The 14,014-nt window shown below is 49.7% G+C and overlaps 1 protein-coding gene across 6 annotated transcripts in view; it reads right to left on the bottom strand.

The window, feature by feature from the left end:
• STK24 (serine/threonine kinase 24) overlaps positions 1-14,014 on the bottom strand; it is a 138,322-nt gene that overhangs the window by 67,357 nt on the left and 56,951 nt on the right. For 4 of the 6 annotated variants that reach the window (XM_032277527.1, XM_032277525.1, XM_032277524.1 and 1 more), the window contains exon 2: positions 2,031-2,261. In XM_032277527.1, coding sequence (XP_032133418.1) covers positions 2,031-2,261 — 231 coding nt within the window. Of the gene's footprint in view, positions 1-2,030; positions 2,262-4,594; positions 5,142-13,221; positions 13,741-14,014 lie in introns of those variants that run through there. The other 2 variants (XM_032277528.1, XM_032277529.1) reach the window with 2 other exon arrangements.

Here is a 14,014-nt window from a genome sequence, read left to right on the forward strand (position 1 = left end):
GCAAACCACATGAAATCCAACTCTGGATTGACTAGAACACTACTGTTGAAGTCATTTCACAGAGAATAGTAGGCAGTACAGTGGCCTGTACTGCCCAAGCTGAGTTTCTTTAGCTGTTTGTTTCCAATGGAAATTTAACATCGAGGCCAGGTGTGGTGGCTCACGCCAGTACTTCCAACACTTTGGGACGCCAAAGCAAGTGGATCACCCAAGGTCAGCAGTTCAAGACCAGCCTAGCCAACATGATGAAACCCATCTCTACTAAAAATATAAAAATTAGCCAGGTGTGGTGGTGGGTGCCTGTAGTTCCAGCTACTCGGGAGGCTGAGGCAGGAGAATCACTTGAATTCAGGAGGCGGAGATTGCAGTGAGCTGAGATGGCGCCACTGCACTCCAGTCTGGGTGACACAGCAAGACTCCATCTCAAAAAAAGAAAAAAATAAATTTAACATCAAGAAGATGCTGGCATTCCCCCAGGAACGTCACATGTGTAGTGCTTTCCTTTTTGCTGTGTCAAGACCCAAACTGGGTGCACCACCGCAGCAACATTTGCTTTTTCTGTTGGCATTCTTCTTCCATTCTTTTTCCTGGTTTTCTTGGTTTGACTTCAATGAATATCTTCACTGCAAACTACCTTCATTGCAGGGTAATTTAAGAGATGATATACAAATAAATTCTACCAAGGAAGGAAAATAAGTACTCATTAAGTACCTACTACACGTCAGGTCCTTTCACATACTTAATTTCATTTATTTTTTGTAACAATATGATCGATATATGCCATTATTTTCCATTTTCCAAATGAGAAAGTGGGGAAGATATAAAAAATAATGAAAACTCACTCAAGGCCACACACCAAAGTAAATCAGAACAAGATTCAAGTCCCATGACACCTGACTCCAAAACTCACTCTTTGCATTTCAAAATGCTACATTTGACCTATAACATATGCCATCCTTTATATAAGGGGACAAAAAAGGGATCACCGCTCAATTTTGATTTCCTTGAAATATTCATTTTAGAGAATCAGTGGTTTTCAAAATGTCCATCCTCTGACTTATAGTTTATTATATTTCTACAAAAGCAAAGCCTCCACGCTTCCTTCTGACATCAGAGCAGGTTACAAGTTGTAACTTAGAGACTTTAGAGGGTAAGGCCAGGGGAGGAAGAGGCCTGGCCCAAACGATCCAGGTTTAACGCTGCCTCCCCTGGAAAATCATCCTTTCTTTCTTCATAGTTTTGTGTTCCACAAAACTTATTTCAGAGCGTTTTTTTTCCCACCAATTCTTATGATTTGTAACACCCATTTTAAATGTGACAACATTGTTAAGCTCAGTGAAGCAGGCATATGAGAGGAGCTTGAAACACAAGAACAGCTGTGAGCCTTCTGAGCGTAGTAACAGGATTGTTCTACAATGTCTCAAATGGTAAAACGGTTCCATGCAGGATCAGAAAACCGTTTTTAACACGATTCTTTCCCACTTAAAGGACACAGTGGCAGTCCAGAACAATTTGTGTGTCGTATTACTGTAACTGCCATTGTATTTAAGTAAGTACCAATTTACCTAGCATTTTTTAAAGGGTAGGCAAGCTAGCTAACTCATCATCATCAATTCTCACCAGCAGTTTTTAACAGTATTAAACAAAAGCTGGTAACTAAGAATATCAAGATTCACATTCTTGAGTTGGTATGAGTTTTTAATACGAATCATAAGCCATCCTAAAATTAGGTGAATAACTTTATAATAACTTAATAAGAAACAGTTTTTCATGATAAAGGTCCACTCGGAAATACTCTTTCTTGTTCAAAAGAGAATTGTAACATCAAACATTTTCACCACAATTATTTTTATAGGTGACATTTGAGATGATAGAAATATACAAGCCAGGTTCTTTTGATCACAAAGGTCAAAACTTTCTCCTTGCTTGGAACCCCTGCTGTGCTATATCACATCAGAGTCCTTCCCATCCCCTGCTCGTGCCTCAGCCAAGCACCGCAGAACGGAAAAGCACGTTATTTTAAGCCTTACCTTCAGATAGGATCCATAGTATTTGGTTACGTATGGACTGTCACACTGACTCAGCACTGTGATTTCTTGTTGAATGTCCTCTATCTCATCTTCAGCCTCTTCCAGATCAATGATTTTTATGGCAACCACTTTCTGAGTCCGATTGTCAATGCCTTTGAACACTTCGCCAAAGGAGCCCTTCCCAATTTTCTCTAGTTTTGTAAAAAGCTCTTCTGGATCTGCCTTTAGGTTCTATAGAAAGAAGGAAAAAGAGGGAAAGTTTAGACCCTCATAGCACCACAACTTCTTTTTCATTTTATTTGTAATGTTATAGACCCCACCGTCTTCCGGGGACTCATCTATTTTCTGTGTCCAGGGTCAGGCTAGTGGTGAGCACAGCTTCACAGGTTCAGGGTGTAAGATTTCTAGGTCTCACCTACACGTGTGCATCAGACTGTGAAAGTCAGCAAGCGTGCGATAAGAACAATTACCCAGCGAGATGAAAAAACATGGAAAAGGCTCCAACTCTTGTATAATGAGAGTAAATTAAAATTGAAGCGCTTATTTGAACATGTTAGGATACACAGATTTATTGAAAAATAACTCTTGTCTAAGCAAAAAATTTACTTTTCTCCCCACCGAATCCCCAAAACTTCCTGATTTCAAATGGATTTTTACTAAAACGTTAACCAGCTAGATCATAGAATAGAAAAAGGTATACCGTAACTACCCATCTTCATGAATAGCACTGCCTTCACCAAAACGGTAACAATCTAACCAGATTCCAGAAAACAATAAGCAGCATGGTTTCTTTTGACACACAAATGCTGTACCCTGGAAATAGCTTCTAAAAGCTCTTAACCACCTGATTCGTTGCACATACTATATAAAATACATTTCCAAGACGGCCAGCTGTCAGAGCTCAAGCTCTCATCCTAGCAGCTATGCTGTTAGTGTCACGTAAACAGCCAAATTCTCGAAGGGAGCAGTAGCCTGTCATCCACAGGGCTTGTCTGTCAGGAAACTGAGGAGCAATCCTGACATTTAGCAAAGAAAGACAGGGACGCTGCACATCTCCCCACAAATAACTGCCCAGCCCAAAATGCCAATGGTAATCTGGCGACAAGCACCAGCCTGGAACCCCACAGAGCAAGAAAGGACTTGAGAGCTGCCATTGCTGCAGACACAAGTTCCCTCAGAAACAGTCCACAGGGAGAAGAAGATGCCAGACCAACTCTCAAAATCTATCCATCCTTTGAAGAAGCTGAAATACCAGGAAAACGAACAAGCGCGAGGAGAACAAGGAGGTAAATAAAGAGAACGAGAAGAAAGATGGCGCAGAAGAGTGGTATCCCCAGAGCAGTGCGCAAGCGCGTGGGACACACACACACACACACACACACACACACACACACACCCCACCCCACCCCACAGAACTTTACGGCAACTGTGGTGCATCATGAGTCAGGCAAGCCGCAGGGCCGTGCGGGGCCACCCAGTCACAGCTCTCCAAGGTGAGATGCACTGAGTTCTGAGCAGCCGCTCTCTAATGGTACTGCTGAAAGCCAGTCAGCTCATTTCCAGTTTGGAGACCTTACTGTGCTCCAGCATGTCCACCATGGCAACAACACACGCACTGTCGCAATGACACACGAGTGGACCGCCACAGTGACCTCCCGCACACCAGGCAGCAGAGCCCCTGCCCCACGCTTGCGGCTGCACATCAGATAACACGAAAGCTCACAAACCTGCCCCCCACAACTATCTTAGTAAAAAATGAACAAAGTAAGGCTGGCGTGCTGGACATAGACCCAACGGGAAACGCGTCCTGGGCTACCAAGCGAGGAGGACATGCCAGAGGCCGCACACTGAGCACCTGTCCCACACCGGAAGGTCATGGCCGGCGTAATCCGAGGTCTAAAGAGCAGCCGGGGATTACAAGGACTACAGTTTTAGCCATGAACCCCCTTGGCTCCTAAAAATCTAAACAAACGTCCATTGTGTTAAAAATGAACCTGTCTATTCAACTTCTTTTCTACTTAAAGTGCTGCACTAAACATATCAATTGGGTGATTAATAGAATTGCATGTAATTTTTTTCTTCCTGAACAATTGCTAGTGTTTGCAGTATTAGCCCGTTTCAAACGTCTTTAGACACAATCGTACTCAGGAGGAAGTCTGACTGTGTGTTTACAGGTTTTAAAAAACACAGTCCAAGACCCCTGGGGTTACCAAGATAGTCCATGACCCTCAGTCAGAGCCCAGTGTAATCTCCTCAAGTGAAGGCTGTGTTTGAAGCTAGTGAGCAACCCTGCAACAGCCTCCTCTTATTTTCAAGCCTGTCAATGCCCCAGCTGAGAATCATCAGTCACTGTTGGGAATGCCCCAGAATGCCCGGGTGGGTGCCGCCCATCTAACTTACCCTGCGTGTGGCCTCGAACCCGCACCTCCACCTCCTCTAACACAAGCTGCTAGGATGAGACACTTTGGAGGATGCGGAGGAAGCAGCACGCATCTACTTTTTTAGCTGCAATGAAACACACCCCATTTTCGGCAGCTAACAACCTTTCGTGCCTTCTCCCTTACCTTGCTCCCTCCAGGATGAGGTGGGGTGGTCCTCCTTTTATTCAAGGCCAATCCCCAAAGCTGGTCTCTGGGGTCCATCCTTCTCTCCTCCAGGATACGGCCTTGTCAATAACCCCCTTCTCAGCTCCCTCTTCATTCACCCTTCTCTGCTGGCTCTCTGCCCTTGGCAACATGCTCCAATGTCTCCCATTTAAAACAAACAAAAGCACCCTCCCTAACCCAAAGCCCTCCTCCTCCACTCTCTCCTTCCTCTGGAGTCCCCAGAAAGTCATCTGGACCTGCCCGGTCCTCCCCACCGCTGCAGCCTGGCTCCACTCCGGCTCCGGTCACAGGGCTGCAGTGTGGTGTCTGAGCCTAGTCAACCACGCCCTCCCTCTCCTCCAGGTAACTTTCCAGTCCCTTGGCATCCACAGCCCTGCTCCCACTGGTTTCTTCCAGTCCCCCTAGTTCCAGAAGGATCTTCATGCAGACTCCACCTTGACCCCACCTTGCCAGTCCTTACTCCAGGGCATCATCCCAAGTCCCAGCCTGGGCCTCTATTCCTTCTCCCCAGGGGTGCCAGACAGTGTCAGGGTCTGGGGCCCTTATTTCCCAAACCTGGTCAAGCAGAAATCACCTGGGACATCTAACATTCCTGCAGAAATATGTGGGAATTCAGAAGGGAACACCTAATCCGTGTTTTTAAAACACCCCAATGGATTCTGATCAATTGCCACCTTGAAGGAAAGGCTGTGTTAAAGGCTGGTGTACATGACAGCTTTCAAAGTGCTAGCTCAGGCCTGCCTTCTGAACCGGAACTCCTGAACCAGCTGCTTCCCAGGTATTGTCTCTTTCTACCCAGACATCTCAAGCTCAACATGTGTGCACAGAATTCGGTGCTTCCGCTGCTGGACTGTCCTCCCACAGTCACCCTCTGTCCTGTGCCATCTCTTTTGCACAGCTGCAAGCTGAGGAGTTGGGGACTGTGTCTCACACGCCTCTAAACCCCTGTGCCCAGGTATAATGAGTGGCATGGGACTGTGGTTGGTAAACATCCCAGGCAGTAGGAAAACCCCAGACTCACCCTGGCACGAACAGGACCCAGGTCAGATACCTCAAAGCCTGGAGGGAAGGGGGCAGCACTTCCTGCTGACAAGGGCGAGAACGGTGCTAAGAGCCTGCCTTGCTCACGTCAGAAGAGCCGGTGAGCCCTGTCATTCCTGGGAGTGGTGATTCTCAGACCCGGGTAAATCTCACACTCCCCTGGAAGGCTTGTTAGGCCACAGAGCTCCAGCCCACCAAGAGTTTCTGATGCAGTCAACCAGGCGGGCCTGAGAATTGGAATCCCAGGGTGAGGGAGATGCTGCTGGTCCAGGGACCACACCTCAAGAACCACCGCCCAGCACAGGTGGGGACAGGAAGCCAGGGAGCCCCAACAAGGGACTGGCCACTAGACATCACAGTGTTAGGACAGCTGATCACCCACTCCAGTAACTGTCCTGCCCCCGTACTAAGAAAACAGTGGCCTTTTCCTTTTTGAGAGTTCATTTAAAAAGTGGGCAATAAGAATTTATCCAAATCCTCACCATGTTGTTGAGGACCCTGTGGGAGGCTGTTAGAAAAATAACCACCCACAAATCTCACCTCTCTGGGCCCACACCCCATGAATGTGGCCCGGGGACTGCCGCCCAAGCCCTTGAACCTGGGCTAGTCTTGCTCTGTGTTCTGATGAATATAATCTAAGCAAGGCCGCTAGAGAGCTCACAGAGGCCCCTCCGCAGAGGCACGTGACCACGGAGCAGCAGAAGGCCGGCCATCGAAGATGTTGTGGTCAGAAAGACAAGGACATCCACCCACTTCCTGGATCCCAGCTGAGGCCCCAGGATGTGTCTCAAGTCATCCAAGGCCACATGGCCTCAACCATGACATTCACTGACTGCAGAGAGCCCAGAAAAGGCCAGCAAAACAGCTCAGCCAATCCACAGAATCACGAGAAATCGTCAGCCTGCTGTTTTGGTCACTCGGTTTTGGTTGGCTTGCTACTCATTAACAATAGGCACCAAATACAAAAACTGATGCTAGAAGCTGGGCACTGCCCCAGCAGAGGCCCTGACAGACCATGCCTGGCTCTAGGTCAGAACTGCTGCAGCCCATCTGCCACGAGATGCTCTGTCCCTGCCCTCTTTGCAAAGGAGTCTCTGCTGCCACCCCATTCTTCCTGTCCTGCCACTCTCGTTGAGCTGGGACTCCCTGATTCAGGAGCGGGCAGCCCGTCCACATCCAGCCCCAAAGCAGGCAGGGCACGCAGACCTTGAGCTGGATCCTGGGCCAGGAGGGAAGTGGGGAGAAGGCAGAGAGAGGAGTGTCTCCTGCATGTGTGAGCGGCATGAACCCTTGGGACTGGAAGGCAACCTTGTGGATTGTTACAATAATGGCACTAATAACCCGTCCCCTGTGTCTGCACCCCCAAGACTTTGCCCACTGCTCCGGTAATGACAGCCCACACCTGGAACTGCCTGGCCTATGGTTCCTATGCCAGTGTACCATGTCCAAGGTCAAGGTTCAAGGGGCCCCACAGCATTTGCTCTGCCTCTTGGAATGCCTCCATCAGCAGCATGTGAAGAGGCCTGTTCTGGCCACTGGAGAGGCCACATGGAAGAGACCAAGGCACTGGCTCAACACCCAGCCAACTGCTAGACCTAGGCGAGATGCCCGGCCTTCTCGCTGCCCCTGCTGAGCCCAGGCCCTAGCCACTCTCCAGCTGGCCACAGCCACATGAATGTGCCTCAGACAGGCTGGCAGAAAAAAACACCCATTCACCCAAGGAATGGTGAGAAACGCTAAATCATTATTGTTTTAGGTCACAAAGTGCTATAGTGGTTTCTTATGAAAACAGCAGATAACAGAATTCAACAGAGACCACTACAGAAGAAAAGTGTCCGGGGGCAGGGGAGGCGGGGCGTGCAGGGAAGGCAGATGTTCCGGATTCTGGAATGTTTCAGTAACCTGCCTGTTTTCCTTTTGTCTGCACCCAGACAGCTTAGGAAACAGCTATTTTCACTCTTTCACTGTTGTCCCAAAAGACCTTTCCAGGCATCTGGCACCTGCACAGTAAGTGGTCATTGCATTGTCTCAATCTGCTCAAATGCTACGTCTTTCAGAACCCCTGGCCTCTGTGTCAGCAGCTGTACACTGGCCTAAAAATTTCCCCTGGCAAGAAGGGAGCCATCTGCTGAGGCACAAAGCAGGGTTTCCGGTGCGGGCAGCCTGCCCTGTGGCAATTCCTGCACAGGTTCATTACCATAGCATGTCCCCCTGGCCAGAAGAAAATCAATGCCAAAGATGGCCTGTTTTGAATAAGAACCTCGAGATTCTGCTGCCAGAATTTGCTCACCCAGGAAAGTAGATCTCCTTGGCAGAAAAGGCGCAATTCTGCCAACCATCTTGAGAATTTCCTTTTTAGAAGAGTTCGGGCTGCACTGAGCGCCAGCTATGGCCTCAGATTGGAAAGGCCTGCAGCCCTCACCCCCACCACCCCTGCCTGAAAGGAAGCAGAGCCTGAGCCAGGACAAGGCAAATCAGGATACCCAAGCGCTCGGCCTCTTCTAAGGCAGGGAGAAGTCAGGATACAGGGACACCCCCCAACATTCCCTTCCAAGGTCACCTCCCATAAGGCAACAAGGCTGGGGGCTGGGGGCGGGGCTGGGGCTGGGGGCAGCCTACACACAGCAGCCCCTCCCCAGGCCCTGGTCTCAGCACTCAAAAATATCAATTAGATGCCTGTCCCTACAGTGGAGCGGGGATCACCACCCTGGGACAGTCAGGAGGACCGGCTTCTCTAACAACCTCTGGGCGAGGGTAAGCGCAAGGGGTGGCTTCTCTCTCTCGAGCTCGTGGAGCCTCAAGCCCCACAAGTGGCCTCACACTGATGAGCCCTGGCTTCCTTCCCTGAAGGAAGGGTTCAGGGATAAAAAGATAGTAATGATAATAACGGCATCTATCTCTGCATTAAGGGCAACTGAGAGTGAGGATCCAGCACCTTCCCACGGAGGCGTCTGACACGTCCCACGCAGTGTCTGAACAGAAGGCACTCGGACCCTTATTTCTCTACTCACAAGTTCCCAATTCCCTAAAATCTCCCTATGCATTTTAACAAACAGCCCAACTTCCCATTTTGCGGGGCCTTGGGGTTAAGTGAAAACTTTAGAGAAATGACACTCAATTTTCCCTCTTCTGGAGGCTTGACTGTCCTTCCATCATGACAGCACCAGGTCATCTGTCTTTTAAAATTCTAGTCAACTAAATTCTGCACCTGCCTACCTCCTCATACCCTGTCTCGTTGATTTTTACCTACAAGATTTAGGAAAACCAAGGCATTTATTACACGAACTCATATTAAGGTCAGGAGCCTTCATAAGTGACCAGGGTAAGTAGAAGATCCATTTCCCCAGATCAAAAGGCCCAGGCACAAGTCTGGGCTCTGAAAATGCTCCTAAGCCCCTTCCCCTTCCCCTTCCCCGGTAGGGCAGGGAAACTATCACCTGGGCTGCAGGATGGGGGAAGAGCAAAAAAACCAAGGAGAGAGTGCCCTAGGTAAATCCCAATCAACAACTGCATTTCTCATGAGGACAATAGGGAAGCATTCTCTTTTGGTACGACCAGGTATCCAGAGGCCTGGGGTCTCCCAGAAGCTCGGGGCCCTTGGTAGCCAAAAAACATGTGCACAGCACAAGTACCTGTGACACCAGCACACTCTGCAGTGAGGATGGACACCACGCCCTGTGGCCCGAAGCACTGGGTGAGTGTCCTCAGCTCTGAGCACTCAGCCACCCACCTCTGGAGAGGACAGGCCACAAGCTCTCAAATACGGGTCTGGGCCACCAAGGGGTCCTACGGAGAATGCCCATCTAAACTCAGTGCAGATGCTAAGAAATCAGACTTGAAAAATCATCAGTTAGCCAACTTTTTGTGCAACATGTCTGCTGCCTACACACAGCCCTTAAAAGCCTGCTCTGCTGTGTGCACACATACATGGGCCCTGTGATTTTCCAGTTATCCTCAGTGGCTGGCCATTCCCTGTGAAGAGTGATAGGCCCACATCTAACCAAAATCGAAATAAACTCCAAAAAGATGCTGATGAGAATTACAAAACAAATCTCTGCCTCACAGTGTATTAGTGTAAATGCTAATACAGCCATATAATGGAATATCCTGCTTTTCAGCCCTTAAATATGTTTCTAATATTTCAGTCACTAATATTCTAAGATTTCAGTCACTGCATCTTCTCAGGGAACGTGACAGGTACACAGCAGTGACCGTGTGTGCAGGTTACTCTCACATGGGTGTCGGAATCAGCAGGCCGATTTCACCTGGCAAGCATCTCGTGAAAATGTGCCTGTAGGTGGCGGTCCTGTGTATCTGAAAGACATGTTCCACACCCGCACTCCTGGGATGGGCCCCGAGGCTGATGAGCAAATTCCAGGAAGCCAGCTGTTGGGAAATGTGATTGGAAAGGACAAGCCTTGGCCGGGAGCTGACAAGCACTCACTCACTCCTCCCCACAGCAGAAATGCACAACCCACGTTTCTTAAAACACAAAATAAAATTTAAAAAGAAGTAAAGGTGGGCCGGGCGCAGTGGCTCACACCTGTAATCCCAGCACTTTGGGAGGCCAAGGTGGGTAGATCACGAGGTCAGGAGTTTGAGACCAGCCTGGCCAAGATGGTGAAACCTCGTCTCTACTAAAAATACAAAAATAAGCTGGGCATGGTGGCGGGCACCTGTAGTACCAGCTACTCAGGAGGCTGAGCCAGGAGAATCGCTTGAACCCAGGAGGCAGAGGATGCAGTGAGCCAAGATCACACCACTTTACTCCAGCCTGGGCAACACAGCAAGACTCCATCTCCAAAAGAAAAAAAGAGTAGAAAGGCAACCTAATTAAGCAGCAGAAGACAGGTTAAACAAACGCTAATACAGCCATATAATGGAATATCCTGCTTTTCAGCCCTTAAATATGTTTCTAACAACATGGTCCCAAGCCTAGTTAGTAACAGTGAGGAGGCAGGGGCCTACTGGCTAGGTTAAAGCCCCTCCTCTGTCCTCTGCCAGCTCTGGGACCAAGAGCAAGATACTCAACATCTCTTCTGCTCAGTTTTCTCATCTGTAAAATAGGGCAGACAGAAGTACTTTCCTCTTAGCTTTCTCATGACAATTTGCTGAGACAGTTCATGGAAAGCTCTTGACCCAGAGTCTGGAACAAGTACACCCTCAATAAACCCACACCTATTAGGCTGGCTGTACGGTGTGTTCACTGCAGGGGAAAATGCCTGAGTCATATTAGGACACTAAGACAACTTTGCATCTTTGAAAAACCTACAGCTTGACAAAGGACAAAGCATTTGCTCATAGAAATAAGACAGAGAGAAAACAGGGCAAAATCATTTAAAAAACAAAAAAATCAAAGCCTGCCCTACCTCGAAAGGCCCTTTCACCCCAGCATACTGCCAATGCTCCTCCCTCCACGGCACTCCAGCCACTGCCTCTCAGCCAGCTCAGCTTTCCAGCTGACCACCCCTGACATCTCCAACCAAAGCACGCCCTTTAGGCTGGGCCTGGTGGCTCACACCTGTAATCCCAGCATTTTGGGAGGCCAGCAGATCACTTGAGGCAAGGAGTTTGAGACCAGCCTGGGTAATAAAGGGAGGCCTCAGCTATACCAAAAAAAGAGTCTGCCCTTCTCCCTCCACTTCATCTAAAAAGCCCAGAGACGAAGAGGACATCTGATGCCAGTGGCCAAGACCACACTCCCATTAGAGCGGTGCGGACATGTGGCCTGCACAGGGACAGGGTGCCAGGAAACAGCTTCTGCAGGCCACACGTGAGGACGGAAGTTAAGACCTCAAAGGCCAGGTCAGAGTCAAGACACCTGGGGGAGCCCAGACACAGAGGCTATGCCCACACCTGGGCAGCTCCCACGGGCCACCGGCAGCCCCTTCCCCACTATCTCTGGACCCACCTCCTGCGCCCCTGTGCCTTGAAAGACTGAATGGCATAGGCCTCTCAGGCAAACCTGAGCGGGGAGGCTCTTCTGAGGAAGGACCAAATGCAGTTTGAGAGGCAGAACCGAACCCTGGATGCAGAGGACACGGGACCCGTAGAGTCACAAGCCAAGTGGGAGGGCCCAGCACCGCCCAGCCACACACGCAGAGCCAGCGGCCACAGGAGACCAGAGGGGTTCAGAGGCACGAGGCTGAAAATTCCAAAGCAAGGGGAGGGACAGGGTCACCTGCTTTATCGGAACACATGTCTCCTACTGTGACTGCATGCTCAGCAGCTGCAGACACGGCCCCGCATGGCCCCCTGAGCTCCTGCACCTCTCTGGGCCTGACTCAACAGCAGAAAACAAAATGAGAGCTCTGTGGGGAAGGTCTCCCCAGCCACAGCCCCCTAGACCAATAATCAGGCCTCCAGGAAGCTGGAGAGAGCAGTCTCCACCAGGCCGACCCCTGGGTTCCCACTGGGTCACCAGGCTCTCATTCATGAGGATGTACAGGTCGGCCCAGGACTGCCCTCTGCTCCCGGGGAACAGGAAGTCAGTCTCAGGCTCCCTTCACAGACTATGCAGAACGGCCATGATCTGGGGTCTGTCCTGCCAATGCCATGAGCACACCTACACTGCAAGGTGAAAACCTCAATGAATGTGAAAGATAGATGGAGGTGTCTTCTGATTTACAGACTGATTCTGCGCTCAATGAGAACGCCAGAAGGTGGACGTTTTCCTGCTCCCTCTCAACTCAAAAAACCGTGGACCTCTCAGCCCAGTCTTGGGGGCGGGGGAGGTGGGCAAAACCAGCAACTCCAGCCTGGCCTCCAGGATTCTGGCTCCTTCCAGGAGAAAACCCAAGTGTGAGGTATCCTGTTACCCACTCAAAATTTACAAAGAGAATTTCGAAGCTCTGCCCTTCTGCAGCTCAGAAGCAGACCCATTCCACAATGCAACACAACACTTCATTATATTCCATAATCCCTTGAAAGAATTCGTTAACATTGTTCTATGATGACTTAAGTATTTTATATTTTTAAACCTGAATAGCTGTCATCATCTTCTTTTGATCATTTCTGGCAATGAAAAATGCATGTGGCATTACCAATCACTTTCAGAGTTACTCAGCTCCGAATGTACCGCTTGCAGTCAGGCCACACTAAACTCCTCTGGAGCTTCTCTATGCTTTTCCACGAAAACAGAAAGAAACTGAGGGCAATGTGCTAATAGCCAGTACTTCTCATACCACTATCCCCACAGGCACGGGTGAGGGGCCGCTGGAGGGAAGCTGAGCCTGGAGCAGGGAAGGGAGCTGGTGGCAGGCACGGGCTCTCCTCTATTCTGGCCTTGGCAAACATCTCTAATGAATCACAAGTTCTCTCCTCCCAGAGCTGAACTGAGCCTCAGAATCTCCTCACCTCAGCCAGTCGCCACCAATTTGGCCAATTGGGCATGCAGGTGGAAACCTACCTGCCGGCCTGTCTGGCTCTACCACCAACAGATCAGTGGTGGCTGCTTCCATTCCAGCTCCCCCTTCCATACCCACCGTCTCCCTCTCCCCAGGCCCCCCACCACATGCTTCGTCGTTAGCATTGCGGTTACCTACCATTCCCAAAGCTGGAAACCTCCGCACCCCCATTCCTCTCTCACCCCAACATGCAAACCGTGCCATGGTTCTTCCGAGGTGTCTCTCCATCCAGCCCCCTTCAGGTCACTGCCTGGCCTGCCCTCCCCCAGTGGCAGCCTCCAACTGATCCACTTCGAGACCTGCCTGTGCCCTGCTGACAGAGCTGATCTTCCTAAAAGCTCATGGTTTCCTCCACTGCCCTTCGCACTGAGGCCACACTCAGCTTGTGCATCTAAACCCCAAAGCTCCTTTCTAATCCCCCCACTTACCCTCCTGTCATCCAACTTCTTAACACTGTCTACAAGCCCCAAAGGTCATATACAGTATGAGTCCCTTTATAGAAAATTCTCAAGGTGACAAAATTCGACTGGTGAGAAACAGATCCTTGATTGCTGAGGCTGGGGTGAAGAAAAGACTAACAAACCACCAAACGGGGGGGGCCAGAGGCCCCTGGTGGGCCCAGAGGCGGGTCTGGGTGGGGTCCTAAAGTGAGGCTTCTAGAAGGTGCATTCGGCCATCGATGTGATGACCCTACCCAACTTAACAGGCTCCTAGGTCTATGAAATGATGCTAGGAAGTACAGAGGCAAGATGATGGCTACCAAAATTTGCAGAAATCCATGGATCTTTAAACTGCCTTATAAAGGTAACCATTAAATCTCTTAAAATAGAAAAGGTCTATCTACAGGAGCCGGGAAAGAAGGCTCTACACCATAGGCACTGCCGGGAGAAGGAAGCGAATGTTAGACAAGAGGCCAACTGCAGGAAAAATG

The sequence above is a fragment of the Sapajus apella genome, unplaced genomic scaffold (assembly GCF_009761245.1).
Source record: "Sapajus apella isolate SASKATOON/1434 unplaced genomic scaffold, GSC_monkey_1.0 scaffold9, whole genome shotgun sequence".
NCBI lineage: Eukaryota > Metazoa > Chordata > Mammalia > Primates > Cebidae > Sapajus > Sapajus apella.